Source organism: Microtus pennsylvanicus, chromosome 5, assembly GCF_037038515.1.
Source record: "Microtus pennsylvanicus isolate mMicPen1 chromosome 5, mMicPen1.hap1, whole genome shotgun sequence".
NCBI lineage: Eukaryota > Metazoa > Chordata > Mammalia > Rodentia > Cricetidae > Microtus > Microtus pennsylvanicus.
In genome coordinates, this window is record NC_134583.1 from 137,086,999 (window position 1) to 137,102,957 (window position 15,959).

Here is a 15,959-nt window from a genome sequence, read left to right on the forward strand (position 1 = left end):
GAGTTTGGGCTGTTTACCTTCTGGTCTCTGCTGCTCTTTGGGACAGGATTTAATGACTACACTAGGACTTGCTACTGAAAGTATTGGCTCAGCATCCCAGAACTCCTGGGCTGAAGCTAATAAGCCTCACCTTGAGTTTTCGCTAGGTAGCACGCTATAAAGAACACCTACCTCAAAAGAAAAAAAAAGAATGCTCTTAACAACCGGATTACACAAGTCACACATATGCAAATTAAATAATGTCAAAATGAAGTCAGAAGACAGCCTTGAAGGGTGCCTGAAAAGAGGGCTGACTTGGGAGACCAATGCTGTCACAGGGTCACGATGCCGCTCAGGTGGAGAAGTGCTTGCTCAGCATGGAGTCAAGGGCTCCATCTCCAGCGCAGATGGAGCATGGTGGTGTAGACCTGGAACCCTAGCACTGGGAAGGTGGAGGCAGCAAGAGCAAAAGCTCAAGGTGACCCAGAGCTACATAGAGACCCTGTCTCAAAAAAATATAAAAGAACCATCTCCCAATCTGGTATTACACAATACAGAATGTTAGCAAATCCCAAAGGAATTTAGCTTTGGGGTCATACCTTTCATGTGGCTGTGAAAATGTCTGGAGAACCCAAGAGGGACTGAAAATGGGCTCAGCAATTCAACTACTCCTCCCTTAGTTCAACTCCAAGACGGTGTGTGACTTTCTTACTTTGTCTGGGCAGACAGGATGGTGTCATGCCCTAGGGCTCTGTTTAAAAAGTCCCTTTCCTTCCGGCTACACTAAGCCTTGTGTTGCAAGAGGATGTGGAAGACAAAAGAGAGGGGCAGAAAGATCAAGCAAAGAGGATTCTGGGAAATATGAAGTCTAATTCAAGATTTGCCTCCTCTCAGGTGCTTTGTCCTTGGTAACTCGACTGCAGCACTAGACTGTCCTTGTGGGAAGATCTCCTTCTGAATGCAAACGCTTGCTGCTTATTTCTATGTCTGCAGCTACTTAAAAAGGGGGGCAGTGAGCTGGGTTCCTGTTTTCCATATATACAAAAAGAAATGAAGAAGGCAGTGTTTGCGACGTTGATTATTGCATTCTGTATTTCCTAAGGTCCTCTTGCTGCTCTCTGTCAGTCTGGCGGGCCACCAGGCTGGGGGTTGGGGAAGTGGGGGACAGCACCGAGTCCCAGGGCAGATGCTCAACAGCCCGGGCTGAGTCTACAAAGCCTGGCTACTTCCTCAAGTCTCCTTCCTCCACTTGGTCCCTCCCGTATTTCCCAGAAGTCGTAGTTTGCAAGGGCAATGTCACAGGCCCTGTGCAGGAGACTCAAGCCTGTGCAGCACTGATCTCTGTTACTTTCCTCCTGTCCCACACCTGGCGGGTTTGGCGGCCTTCTTCTTCTCTCTCCATGGAATTTTCACCTTGTCATTTCATGAGCTCTAGAGAAATTTTCATGTGACAAACTCTGTTTCATGCTTGGAAAATTGTGACCCATTGAAGGGGGAAAAGAGGGATTTGTTTGTCTTAAGATAGTGAGCAAAAGTTTGTCAGATTTCTTGTTTCCTCTCCCCCCCTTGGCTATTAATTACAACTCACCCCTCAGTGTGTTCTGACTGTCTACTTCACCAATAACAGATCATATTTCTTCGTTCAGGGGTTGAAAAAATTTTTGAGGCAGGCTTGCATGTAGCCCAAGCTGGCCTTCAAGTCACTATGTAGCTGAGGATGACCTCCTGCCTCTACCTCCCAAAAACTAGGATTACAGACACGTATCGCCATACTGTTTGTATGGTTCCTTGGATCAAATCCAGGGCTTTATATACTCCAGGCAAACACTATACTAACTGAACTACATCCCTAGTCCCCAACTCTATTTGATTTTTATATTTTATTCTAATTTTCCTGGAATGGGACACTGAGTATTTGTACACTGGCAAAAAAAAAATCAATCAAACAAATAAATAAAATGAAAGATTCTTATTGTGTCTCTAAAATGTGTTCCTTCCTCCACTTTTGGAAGTATTCCTATTTCCATATTGACTGGAACCAAAGTGCTTCCTCATTTCTGCTGGAAATGAACTCTGAAGCAATGAGTGATGTGTGTGTCTGGCTTAATCCACAAATGGAAATGTTTTTGAGAAAAGAGAAGGATTGGAGCAAAACACACAATATAAATCACAGTCGTGGAAATGTCATAGAGTAAAGCCTAAGTAGAGAGACCTACAGAAGAACCTTAGTGGGATTCTGGGAAGGCTGTCAAGGCACGAAGTCACCAAATGGATGAGGTGAGGTGGCTGAGTTCTAGTAAAACCATAAAAATTGTCTCTGAATACCCCTTTAATGTCCCTTACGTCCCTTTCAGGTTGTTTGCAGGGTGGGAACTCCTTGTATGCCATTTATCAGTAGAATTCTCAAATCAGACTACACACTTACTATTTTTATGTCAATGTCCTTCCTCCTGTTTGGAAGTAGGGTAACTCACTGTTCTAGAGCTCAGTCTGGAGGCTCAACTGGCTGTGCAGTGTGGGGATCCACTTGTCTCTACCTCCCCATCGCTGGATTACAGATCGTGGACTTAAAAGTATGGATTCTGGGGTTTAAACTCAGGAGGTAATTACTATCTCTTCGGACGGATGACTCTTATGTTTGTAAGTTTGACTGCTTATCTGGCCAATTCTGATTTGAGGAATCACTCAGTTGAGTCAATCCCTATGAAAAGTAGAGCTTGACCATCATGGTTCCATTGAGAATATTCTAACAAGTTCAGCCAGGCAGGGTGGGTCAAGCCTATAATGCCAGCCCTACAGAGACTGAAGCAGGAAGGTCATATGAGTTCAAGACCAACCTGGGTTATATAGCAAAACCTTGTCTTTAAAACAAACAAAACCCTTGCCATGTCAAGTTGGTCAATATGATTCAACATTTTATAGATTTTAAGCGTTCGCAAGGACTGTTTTTGACCAAGCTGGGTCTTAAAAAAAGCTCAGCCAAGGACCTCTGGTTGCTGACTCTTAGTCTTCCTTTGTGATGGTTTTTCAGAACCAGCTTCCTGGCTAGCTCCCATGGGGAACCTTCATAAAGGTTTCGGTTAATCGCCATCGCCAAAATCATTCAGACAACTGCATCCACCCAAAGTTTGGAGCAGATCCTGCGATGTAAGACACGGATAATGATGTGACTCAAACACCCAGTGGTGACGGTGCGTTCACTCGTGGGGGCAGAGCAGGAGTCGTTCCCCCGGGTGGTCCAGTCAGATCCAGGAATGAAATGGGTATGAAAAATACAGATGATTTCTCTGTGTTTGCTGTCACTGAGGTGTAATTCCCACTAAAGCTGCAAAACTAACTGTGCCAGGCAGAGTGGGGGTGGGCAGGGCACTACCTCATCTCGAGAATAATGTCACAAAGTCACTAGAGATACACGGAGAAACTGAGGCACGGAAAGGCTGGATAGCTGGCCTAGGGACAGCAATGGGCAAGTGGCAGGCTGGGGCTGGAACTCAGGATGCCTGTTTCCAAACCCTCCACCTGACACTGCACTGTTGACAAAATCCACCCTGACGGGGGAAGGGCTTAAGGCCCACAGGGAAGGAGGAGAATGGTCTTGGGCCCTATGGCCACTGGTCAGCTGCCCGTGTTCCTGTAAACAACGCCCCCTGACTGATACTCCTACACACAGCAATAATGAAACATGTAAACAACCAAACTATAAAAGCAAACAAAACTCATGAAAACAGAAGGGTGATAAGCTAGAAAAACAAGATCGGTGGAAAGGAGGGGACAAGAACCTGGGGTGAATATCATCAAAACACTTTGTATACATGTATGAAAACCCCACCCTGAATGTCTTTATAAGGGGCTTTGTCCTGTTCCCACACTAACCAGGTCAGATCTACAAATAAAGAGGCTGATGCCCACGTGAGCATCCCAAGAGGTGCCACAGACACTCTTTGCCCAGCCAGTACTTCTCACTCACATTAAAAAAAAACCCCTAAACATTCAATACTGATTTTTTTAAAAGATGATTTCGCATTAAAGGGGTTTAAAGGAAGAAGAGAAGGAGCACGGAAGATTCGAAGTGGCTTACTACTGCTATCTGCTTCTGCCGTCACCTTCCTGCGACGTAAAATCCTCTCTAACTCAGTTTCACTGTTCTCGGGGCCAAGGGATTTTAAGCTTCTCGAACTAGTGGATTTGTTAAGTGTCCCCTAAAACAAAAACAAAAAGGTTAATATAATATGCAAAAGAACATAAAATGCAAAACAATAAAACATCGTCAAAATCTGAACAGAACTAGGAAACAAAACAAATTACACACAAACGTATATGGGTTTCTCAAATGTGCTCATACATCCTCAAAGTACTCAAAAAGATGCTGAGGATGGTGGTGACTGTCACTTCATCTCAGAAGAGCAAGCAATACAAGACCAGTTCGTAGGCCGATGACCGCAAAGGTCAACCGGAAGGAGATACTGCCCACAAGTGATGAAGATGCCGATAGGTGTCCAAGAAGGAGAGAATGAGTATATTTCACTCACCTTGGAAGGGTATCTTCAGACAGGAGCCGTGAACTACTGAGCACAAATCCTCTGGGAGCTAGAGAATTGTGTGGCCTGCGACTGAGTGAGTGACCCTGGCTGCACATCAGGTGGTACTGTTGTGGCTGAGAAGCAGGCACATAAGGCCGCCAGTGGTCTACCGAGCTACAGTGACATTGGTGTGGGAGAGGAATGCTGTGGTCCTATAGGGATGGACTGGTTTCCATGGTCCTGACAAACAAGAACACAGATGCACTTTTCCAGTGCCCAGAACATACTGCAGGCACCGAAAGACCATCAGGTTAGGCTCCTCCTGGAACTGGCCTTGGCTTTCTGAGAAGACAAAGACCAGAGAGCCATGGTTCCCTATCCAGGTCCTTCTCGAAGTCTATGACGAGGGGGAGCAGCTTCCCATCTCTTTCCCCACTCGAGTATCTGAGGTGAGTGTGTAGCTCATGATGAAGTGCTCCTCCTCAGTTGTACCATAAGCAGGGTTGGGGAGATCAGAAGACACAAGATACAATCAGAGGAGCAAGCAACAACCTGCCCGATTGCACGTCTGGGTGAGAAGAGGCTTTGGTTCAGTAGGGATTGTAGTCAGCACAGCCTTTGTATCAGCTGTGAACTTGCTACAGGTTTTATTTCTATTCCCTCCTAGCTTCCAGTTTCCAGAAGGGTTCTCAGAATCCTATTGTTTAGGCATGGAAAATCTCTAGACCATAAAACAACAAAAAAGTTCCTTGTGGAAACCAGATAGTTACAAATCTGTCATAGAAAGGTTACAATGATGCTTTCATTATCTCTAAGCAGGGACCATACCTGTTTACAGACACAGACTGGGGTGGGGTAGCCCACAAGGCTAGGAGCCTGTGGCTGCTGTTAGCTGCCTAATGAACTGATTCCAGCCGACATGCTTGAAAAAGATTCTTAGTTTATTCAGGCATGTGGCACTTTTCTCCCTGGAAATGCAACATTTTGCTTTTCATTTGCTACAAAAATTTATAAAATATCCAGACGGAACAGGCCTGTAATTTTGTAACAGCTCATTTAAGTTCAGGAGTGAGATGGTTTGGTTCACTGGGTTGTAGGCCTGTATCTAGTTGTTGCTAGAGCAATACAGTGAGATATGACTGGCCCTGGGAATTAAAGAGAATGAATGGCCACTTTCCACACACTTGAAAAGAATGCAAAGAACAAGCATCCCCACATTATTTCTATCTAAGCTTCTAGGAAACTTACCATTTGAAACACTTGTGAGTAGCTATTTAAAAACCGTATGGTTCTCACTATGGAAATAACTTATAGCGCAGTCAGATTGTCTGACTCTCAAGGCCATTGTATCATTTTCCCCAGTGGAAATGGCTGTTGGAAAGGAAATTACGTGCTATCTACTGTTATTAAATTTATCTTTTCCATGACCCTTCAGCTCTCCCTTTGGATAGCAGTATTATTTCCCCCGAAATCCAGGCCATCATGAGCCGGGTGCCAAAATAATCATTTTCCAAGTTGAACCCCCAACTCCTTGTTCATTTACTGACTGGTATGATTGATGCAGCTTATGTATGTAGGAATAAAGCTTAGAGGCACTGGCGGCTGGAGGACAGAACGCTTCTGCATGACTCTCAAGTAAAATGAAGACGAGCTTGGCTAGTTAAGCTCCCGAGATTAGTCTACTTCTGCATCTGACTTCTCTGTTGGACTCATAAAACGTGCCAGCCAGAAGCAGGCTCAGAAGCCATGTGGTACACACAGTCACCTCACTTTACAAGCAATGGAACCCAGTGAGGCTCAGGGCTGTGGTCGGGTCCCACAGTAAGCCAGGGGTAAGCCTTGAGTTTTAGAGGAAGATCGAAACCCCAAATAATAGTCTAACTACTTCAAAGCACCACTGTCACTCAGCGGTCACCTCGCATGTTAAAAATATCACCATACTAACAACTGCCAGGTGACCAATATATACTGGCCAACAATTGCTGCACCTGCTCAGAACGGTGTCCCTTGGAGCTACAGAAGAAATCTGCAGATGAATTTGTATCTGCTTGTTCTTTGGAAATTACCAGAGTCTCATACAATGGCTTTTAAATGACAATGAGGCAGGGAAAGGACCAGGAGCAGAGTCCACTTAAAAAAAAAATTAATGCAAAGAAATATTATTCCAGAATCATTACGACGAGTGATACATGAATATCAGAAAAGACAGAGGTCTAAGAACAAACCTGGGCAAGGATGAAAGAATTTTCTAAAAATATTTTTCACAAATAGTAAAAATTCTGCAAACCTACCTGCATTAAGTAATATAAAATTATAGTGGCTATTATACTGAAAAGTAATATTTAAGCTGTGGATGTAAATCAGTGATAAAGCAGAAGCTTACCATGTGTGCAGTACACACATGCACACGATGATGTTGAATTTATTAAACTTGCTACCATCAACCCCTATCTACCACTGATGCATTTTTTATAATCAAACATAGATATTTGATTTTTTAATAAATCAAAATTTTAATAAGTCAAACAATATGGTTGACTCTTCAAGACCAAAACTGCTCTTCTTTCTCACTCTCATAGGGTACCAGGGACGTTCTCAACCACAGGAATTAGCATTTGAATAAGCAACAAAGGAGGCTATCACAGGGGGCAGAACCCTGGTCAACAAAGTCTTCCCATCATAGGATTCACAGGGTAATAGCTGCGTCCTGGGGGTGTTCTAATCCCTGACTGTAGGTAGACCACCACTGTTAGCCAATGATACATGCTCTTCAGGGCTAATCCCACTCACTTAAAACTAAAGCAAACTAATTAAACCATTCTGTGTGAAGTCTACTGCTTAAAGTCATTCTTGATGAAAACAATGCTGTTTACCGTCATTATGTGCATGTCTACAGGATGCTTAATTAGCCTAGTAACAACAAACGGGAGGGGTTGTTCCCGCACCTCCTCCGCCTGCATTTGTTGATTTACTATGCATAATAACTGGGGTTGGGCTGGAATGAGTCTGAAATAGAGCTCGGGCTGAAGCACTTCCTAGTGACTGCTGGAGAGGGGAGCCAATAGCAACCCCACCAGCCACAGCTCCCACTAGGAAAAGAGACTCAGGGCCAGAGGTGAGCAGGTGGTATGTATGCTCACCAGCAGGCAGGATGCACTTTCCGAGAATGAAATAGGGGACAGAGAGACTTTCAGGGAACTGGAACTCTAGCTCGGCTGATACGATGCTTGCCTAGTTAGGAGACTGGAAGCCTTGGAATAGAATCTCAAACACCCTATACAAAGAGTACGGTGGTCCACGCCTGTAATCCCAGTTCTTGGGAGGCAAAGACAAGATCATGTCAAGTTCCAAGCCAGCCAGGGCTGCATATGAGGACAAGCAGATGGGAACCAGTCCCCTCAACAGGAGGCCACCATAGGCTGGAAGTGCAGATTTACTTGTAGGTGTCAGGCGTTCCACTCTCCTGCCTCCGTGCAAACACTCGGTCAGTCTATTACAGCTCTGTTATCAGAAACAGGAGCTGGTCCTCAGGTGGGCCAGCGACTGGATGTCCTGCAGCAAGGTTGGGACTAGAGTGCAGTGATAGCAAACAAGGCATTTGACACACGTGCTGAAGGTAGCCATACGCACAATCCGGCAAATATTTCAAAGAAATGACCCTAATAATCAGTGGACATAAAGCACGCCAGAAACAACTATCCACGAAGAGTCAGACTGGAAACACCTCCACTACTACCCCGGAACACAAACGGTGACTCTTACCAGAATCCCCTTCAGCTCATCCACCGCGCTCTCTGAGCCCTTTAAGGAGTCTGGCTGCAATTCAAAAGGGAAGAAGAAATTACTGAATGATTTGATTTTAAAATATGAAAGATTTAAAAACTCTTTATTAAGGATGTGGAGAAAGGAGGGGGAGCAAACAACCTGCAGGAGACATTTCTTCCATGTGGATCTCAGAATTCAAATATGGGTCATCAGGCTTGGTGGCAAGTGCTTTAACGTAGAAAGGAGACTGCTCTTTCGTTTCCCAGCCGCCCAGACCCGAATGATCACACAGAAACTATATTAATTACAATACTACATGGCCAATTGCTTGTGTGTATTTCTAGCTAGCTCTTACATCTTAAATTAACCCATTTCTATTAATCTGTGTATCACCATGAGGCTGTGGTCTACCAGTAAAGTTCTCTGGCATCTTTCTCCTTGGGCAGCGACATGGCGTCTCTCTGACTCCACCCTCTCTCTCTCTCTCTCTCTCTCTCTCTCTCTCTCTCTCTCTCTATATATATATATATATATATATATATATATATATGCATATATCTTCTAGTCTGGCTATATTCTGCCCTGACATAGGCCAAAGCAGCTCTATTCATTAGCCAATAAAAGCAGCACATATACAGAAGGACCTCCCACATCACTTTAACCGATTGAGCCAACTATCTTGCTGGCCCCAAACAGAGATGCCTATGTGATAAGTTGTTGGTGATCTTTGTAGGGATGGAAGGAGTATGTGTGTTTGCTCATGGTTTCTGCACAAGAACATGCCCCCATGAGCACAGGACCCCACACGTCCTCCTTTATTGCTCTGCATTTTGCTCCCTTGAGACAGGTCTCTCACCATACTTGGTTCTTGGCCATGCTGGCCATCAGCAAACCTCCTTGATCCTCCCATCTGGGCTCTCTGTTCCGGCCCCAAGCTCTCCAGTGCATCCCCCACCCTGTGCATGTGCTAGAGTTACAGGCATTCACAGTTGGGTGCTGGGGACCTGAACTCAGGTCTCCAAGCTAGCATGGCAAACTCTTATTGAGCCTGAATATAGAATTCCCATGGTTCTTTTAGTTCCAGAAAGGGCAGCTGATAAATGGGTCTTTCACAGTAAGACTATATCAGGAGGACAAATACTTCAAAAGGATACCACCTACAGAAGAGTATTAACACCCCTGGGTGCTGGAGCCATCAAACCTGACCACCTGAGCTCAATTCTGGGCCCATGTGGGAAAGGCAAGAACTGACTCCCCCAAGTTGTCCTCTGGCTCCTTTTACACACACACACACACACACACACACACACACACACACACACACACAGTCAAATGTAATAATAAAATTTCTTAAAAAAATAATCCCACCAAAATCTACAAAGAACTCAAGAAATTAGTCATCAAAAAAAAAACCACAACACAACAAAAACCAAATAACCCAGTTTTAAAAAATGGAGTACAGACCTAAACAGAATTCTCAACAGAAGAATCTAAAATGGTTGAATGACACTTAAGGAAATTCTCAACATCCTTAGTCATAAGAGAAATACAAATCAAAACAACTCTGAGATTCCATCTTACTCATGTAAGAATGGCCAAGATCAAAACCACTGATGTCAACTTATGCTGGAGAGGTTGTGGGGTAAAGGGAACACTTCTGCACTGCTGGTGGGAATGCAAGCTGGTACCGCCCCTTTGGATATCTGTATGATGATTTCTCAGAAAATTAGGAAACAATCTTCCTCAAGACCCAGCAATACCACTTTTGGGTATATATCCAAAGGATGCTCAATTGTGCCACAAGGACATGTGCTCAACTATGTTCATATCAGCTTAGTTTGTCATAGCCAGAACCTGGAAACAACCTAAATGCCCCTTGACCAAAGAATGGATAAGGAAAATGTGGTACATTTACACAATGGAGTACTACACAGCAGAAAAAATAATGGCATCTTGAAATTTGCAGGCAAATGGATAGAGCTAGAAAACATCATATTGAATGAGGTCACCCAGACCCAGAAAGACAAATATCATATGTACTCACTCATACGTGGTTTTTAAACATAAACCAAAGAAAACCAGCTTACAAATCACAATCCCAGAGAACCTAGACAACAATGAGGACCCTAAGAGAGACATACATGGATCTAATCTACATGGGAAGTAGAAAAAGACAAGATCTCCTGAGTAAATTGGGAGCATGGGGACCATGGGAGAAGGTTAAAGGCGAGGGGAGAGGCAGGGAAGGAAGCAGAGAAAAATGTAGAGCTCAATACAATCAATAAAAAATTTGATCCCATTTCCATTTTTTAAAATCAGGACAAAACTGGGCTGAGATGTTAAACTTTTATAGTCATGGTTTCCTGAGAAATGAGCACCCCCTCAGTATGAGACATAAACTCTAAAACATCAGTGTTATCCAAGCCAGTTCCACCTACCTTCACTATGAAGAGGATTGGAAAACAGGGCAGCAAATATCCCCAAGACAGGTCTCCTCTTTCAGGAAAACCAGCATGACAACTGTGCCTTCTGAACCAATGCTCTGCCTAAAAGCAGACTCAGAAGTGCTGCCATGCACCAGCATGGTCCTGGCTGCAGAAGCCTTCCGAAAGCTGGACCACACACTATCAGACGTGACATCCTGGGACTGGTGGTCCTGGGTAAGAGGTTTAGATTCAAATACACCCAGGTGCCACACACCATCATGGTCCTGGCTGCCAAAGCCTTCTGAAAGCTGGACCACATACTATCAGACGTGACATTCTGGGGCTGGAGGTCCTGGAGAATAGGTTTGGACTCAAGTGCACCTAGACCATACCAGCAGAGTTCAGACCTACACCTACACAGTCTGCTGGCAGTCAGTGAAAAGCCCAGCTGTCCACTAAACCTCTCTGCTGCTTCTCAGATTTTGAGCTCACATGAAATAAGGTCCAGTTGTTGTGAGAGAAGAAAGCAGGAGAAGGGTGTCCTGAGGCGTTGACACGGAACAGTGTTGCTTTAAGATGCTATCTGTTTGGTTTTTATTTTGTTCTGTTTGAGGTAGGGCCTTTCCCAGACTGGCCTCCAGCCCACAACCCTCCTCCTTTCCAGGCCTCCCAAGTGCTAGGAATGTAGGCATGAACCACTGCACCAAGCCCACCATTTTCACTCTACATTAATTTGGTTTATTACGACACCATATTTTCATCTAGAAATAGTCTGCTCTCATTTATTTTTCCATAATAGCTGTGACATAAAAAGTAGAAAAAACAAAATTTCTTTGCAAGGTGGCTCCCACACCCTTCATTGTTCTCATTTGTCATTTCAGTTGATCCTTACAATAGTCCCACTGAGTCACACACGGAAGGGACTGGCTGCAGCTGCAGCACCCAGACTTCCTGCAGGATCATTCTACCACTGCAGCTGCAGCATCCAGACTTTCTGCAGGATCATTCTACCACTGCAGCTGCAGCATCCAGACTTTCTGCAGGATCGTTCTACTGCTGCAGCTGCAGCACCCAGACTTCCTGCAGGATCATTCTACCACTGCAGCTGCAGCATCCAGACTTCCTGCAGGATCATTCTACCCACTTTCTTCTGTCTCCACCTTCCTCCTTGTGGAACCCTGCTTCCAGGTCACATCTCCACAGCACGGTTGCCTGAAACTCTTACCTACTTAGATGTGAATCTGCTCTGTGAGCTGAGTGAGACTTCCCTCTTTCCAAATCCAGGTCACCATGGCCTCTCCTACCTTGCCTGGCTGTCTTGCCTGTTGGTGACCAACTGGCAACTTTAGAGGCGACCTTAGAATGTCCACTCTAAGTTATCACACTGGGAGCTCAAGAAGTTAAAGGGGAGTGACCTTCAGACTGAGAAGGAGGTTTCAGTGGTAAAGGGCTTGTCAGCATGTGGACTTGGATTTGATCCCCATTGTGTTAGTTTATAATCCCAGCCCTGGGGAAGTGGAAATAGGACAATCCCTGGGCTCGCCAGCCAGCCTGGCCTGATCAGCAGACTCCAGATCAACGAGAGACCCTGTCCTGTCTCGAGACTCCGCAGGTTTCCCTTGCCTCTCCCCACATGCATAGCAAGCACACCCACAGAAGGTGTATCTGCACAAACATACACAGACACAAGGGTACACATGTACCTTCATGCACACACACACTCACAAAAGAGGAGCAAAATGGGAGGAAAACAGAAGCAAGCCACAGAGTATGATGAACAAAGAAGGAAGTCTGTCCATAACTCATTAGAGTGAGGGGAGAGTATTCTTTTCAAGAACAATCTCAAAAACTATTACTGGCCTGTTTGAATGGGATAGACAGCCATGTGGAGAGAAGAGGCCTGCAGTGTACTCTCAGCATGGGTCCCTCACTGTGCTTCTCAGGAGTCGGCTGCTGGCAGGCAGGCAAAACAGCTTAGCCTACCTGTTCTGTTTGGCCTTAGTTCTCTTCCACTATTATTGTGTGTATCTTCTGTGCGCGCGTGCACACACACATGCACACACACACACACACACACCGAAGCCTCCAGGGGGGTAAGAGTGTTGTCTGCCTTATCCCTGGTGCCCACATTGATATTCGACATAGAACAAGGAATCAACTCTCAACTGTTAGTGTCTGATATGATGACTTTCCTCAACGCCCCTCTGGAAGAGATGGTAACCCTGGGCAACAACTCAACACCCCTTCCAAACCAGTTCAGGCTCACCCGCAGTGACAGAGCCCCTCTAAACAGGCTTACTCAGAAGAGAGAGCTTTTAGGACACCTTAGTCTTCCAAGCCTTGGCAGTCAGTCTTGATGTAGCTTTCATCAAATTCCAAACTTTTACATTAAAAAAAGTAAGGGACTGGAGAGACAACTCAGCCATCAAGAGTACCAGATGCTGTCTCAGAGGACCAGGGTTTGACTTCCAGCACCCACATGGCAGCTACAACCACCTGTAACTCCAACTCCAGGCACTCTGCTGCCCTCTCTGGCCTCATGGGATACCAGACATAAACACAGCAATGTTCAGTCATACATGAAGGCAAAATACCCACCCGCTCATAGCCCCAGCTCTGTACAAACACAAGCGGAGCGTGTGCACAGCTGCATGTACCTTTACCTTGGGTCTGGCCGTCTGGTTAACTGGTCTAAGATGAACTCCCCGTTTAATTCTGTCCATCATCTCTTCCACTGCTTGTCTCTTCAGGTCTGTGACTTCCTCCGCTGTGTGAAGAACACAGATAGAAATCATCTGAAGTTATAAGAAACTGCGAATTCCTCCTTCTGGTAACTTGGAGACACTGTGCTGTGTAATTAATAGAAATCAGTTTTTCAGACAGTGGCAGAATACCAATAATTCCCCAAGGGTAACAGCTACTCTGTGGATACTAAGTAATGTATTTTTTAAATAAGAAAAATTTCTTATCAGAGCGTTTAGAATTATAACTATCAAAGTCAAGTTTGCAGCACGGAAATCCATATCTTCTGACTTAAGAGAAACAAAGCAGATTTGGTTCATTCGCTAACACAAGAACGAATCTTAGAGACACGGGTATCTCCAGGTCTCCTCCTCCCTGCCCGGTGTGTGTGTGTGTGTCTGGGGCATGTGCACATGTCTGAGTGCCTCTGTGCACACATACAAAGACCAGAGGCGCACACATTCGGTGTCATGCTCTATCACTATTCATGGTACTCATTCCAGACACGGTCTTTCACTAAACCCAGGGCTAGGCTGGTGGCTAGTGAGTCCCAGCAGCTTTTCTGTCTCCCCTTCCTGGTGCTGGTATTACAGGAACTTGTGTAGTCAAACCCTGTTCCTTAAGTGGGTGCTAGGGATCTGAACGCAGGTCTCCACACCAAATGTTCTTACCCACTGAGCTATCTTTCCAATCTCCTCCAGGTTTTGCAGAAATGTAACCTTTACCTAATCATTCATTTTTGCCACAAAGATGGTTTTTTACAAGTTATATCATCCTGTATGTCAAAGAAGGTGAACAAAACCTGTCTAAAAGCATAGATCAAAGAGACATCTCTCTCTCTCTCTCTCTCTCTCTCTCTCTCTCTCTCTCTCTCTCTCTCTCTCTCTCTCTCTCTCTCTCTCAAGATAGGGCTTCTCTGTAGCCCTGGCTGTCCTGGAACTCACTCTGTAGACCAGGCTTACCTCGAATTCAGAGATCTACCTGCCCCTGCCCCCGAAGGGCTGAGATTACAGGTATGTGCCACCATTGCCTGGCCAAGAAATCTCCTCTTTACGAGAGAGTCAAGGAATGAACAGCAAGTAGACAAACCTATTTTTAATTCCATCTTTTTTTGGGAATCATGCATAAAGAAAACATTTACACAAATCTTTTTTTAAGCCTTTTAAAACTGCCCGTGGTTTAAAAATAACAAACACGCATCCAGCGATAGCTGAGATGAAGCAATCAAATGTGATTATGAATTTCCGCTTTCAGAGTTGGAGCAAAGTAAGTATGGGAAATTCAAACCTCCTACTGTCCAACTGTGTGTGTGTGTGTGTGCATGTATGTGTGTGTTGTACACACGTGGAGGCCAGAATAGGAGGCCAGGTGTCTTCTTTTGGTTCTCTGCCTTTCTGGTTTAGAAAGGGTCTCTCACTGAACTTGCTGCTTGTCACCCGGTTAGTTCAGTTAGTCAGGAGGCTCTTGGAATCTGCCTGACTCTGTCTCCAAAATGTTAGGGCTATAGGCATGCAAAAGTTTTTGCCTGTTTTTCTGGATTTGAACTTAGTTCCTCAGGCTTGTAGAGTAGTGACATTCTTAACTGAGCCATCTCCTTAGCCCCTATTGTTTTATTTTTGCCTGGCTTTGTTGCACAGTCGGAGGGATACAAATGAGTAAAACTGAGATCTGTTGACCATTTTCTCATGGTATTGCATGACTGAGGCACGGAATCATTTGGAGCATTCGTCACCATTGACGTGCTTCTACACCGACATCATTTCTGGTGGACTTGCTTCAGCTGATACATCCAAGTAGGTTCCTTAGAGGCCTAATCTGCATGGCAAACACTCGAGTCTCTCGGGAGACTCGACTTCTGAAATCTGGGCTGTAGATAGATGTTATATCTGTACTTTTGAGTGGAGACACCTAAGCCCCTCAAAGGCTGCCTTCTAGATAACGGAGACCATAGAGTATCCCAAACTGATGAGCGCTAGTTTCAGGCCTAACTCATGGCTTCCTGTCTGAGGAGACTTCATGTGGCCCCTGGGCAGCCATTCCTCTTCTATGGGAACACCAGAATTTAGAAGTTGCCATTGTCCTCAGCTCTGTAGCACCAATGGCTGCCTTGCTGTTACATTCACAGTACAATCTGACTTCAAAGAAAATTCTGTCCTCAGAAGCTATTGAAAAGCTAAGAATTAAAATGTCTCCTTGTGGAACATGTTTCAGATCCAAGTGTCCTATCTTTTGACAGATGTCTTAGTTACTTTTGTCATCGCTGCAACAAAGTATCTGAAAAAAGCCACCTGGAAAGGGGTTTATTTCTGCTCAGCACAGGGGAAGCTCTTCAGGAGTGTGAGCCACTGGTCACACAGCAGTCAGGTAGCAGAGGGTGGATGCTTGCTTTCCCTTTTAGTCAGTCAGGACAGGTCCTCTCACCTCCACTAACCTAACCCAGAAACTTCATGGGAATGCACGGGGGTTTGTCTCCTGGGAGATTGGAGATCTTGCTCCACAGACAATCAGTAGCAATCATCACAAAAGG

The 15,959-nt window shown here is 45.0% G+C and overlaps 1 protein-coding gene across 3 annotated transcripts in view; it reads right to left on the reverse strand.

Moving 5' to 3' along the window:
* Shtn1 (shootin 1) overlaps positions 1 to 15,959 on the reverse strand; it is a 103,412-nt gene that overhangs the window by 15,852 nt on the left and 71,601 nt on the right. The window contains exons 13-15 of one of the 3 annotated variants that reach the window (XM_075974546.1): positions 13,354 to 13,457; positions 8,262 to 8,315; positions 4,058 to 4,178 (exon numbers count right to left, since the gene is read on the reverse strand). In XM_075974546.1, coding sequence (XP_075830661.1) covers positions 4,058 to 4,178; positions 8,262 to 8,315; positions 13,354 to 13,457 — 279 coding nt within the window. Of the gene's footprint in view, positions 1 to 4,057; positions 4,179 to 8,261; positions 8,316 to 13,347; positions 13,458 to 15,959 lie in introns of all 3 variants that reach the window. The other 2 variants (XM_075974545.1, XM_075974547.1) reach the window with 2 other exon arrangements.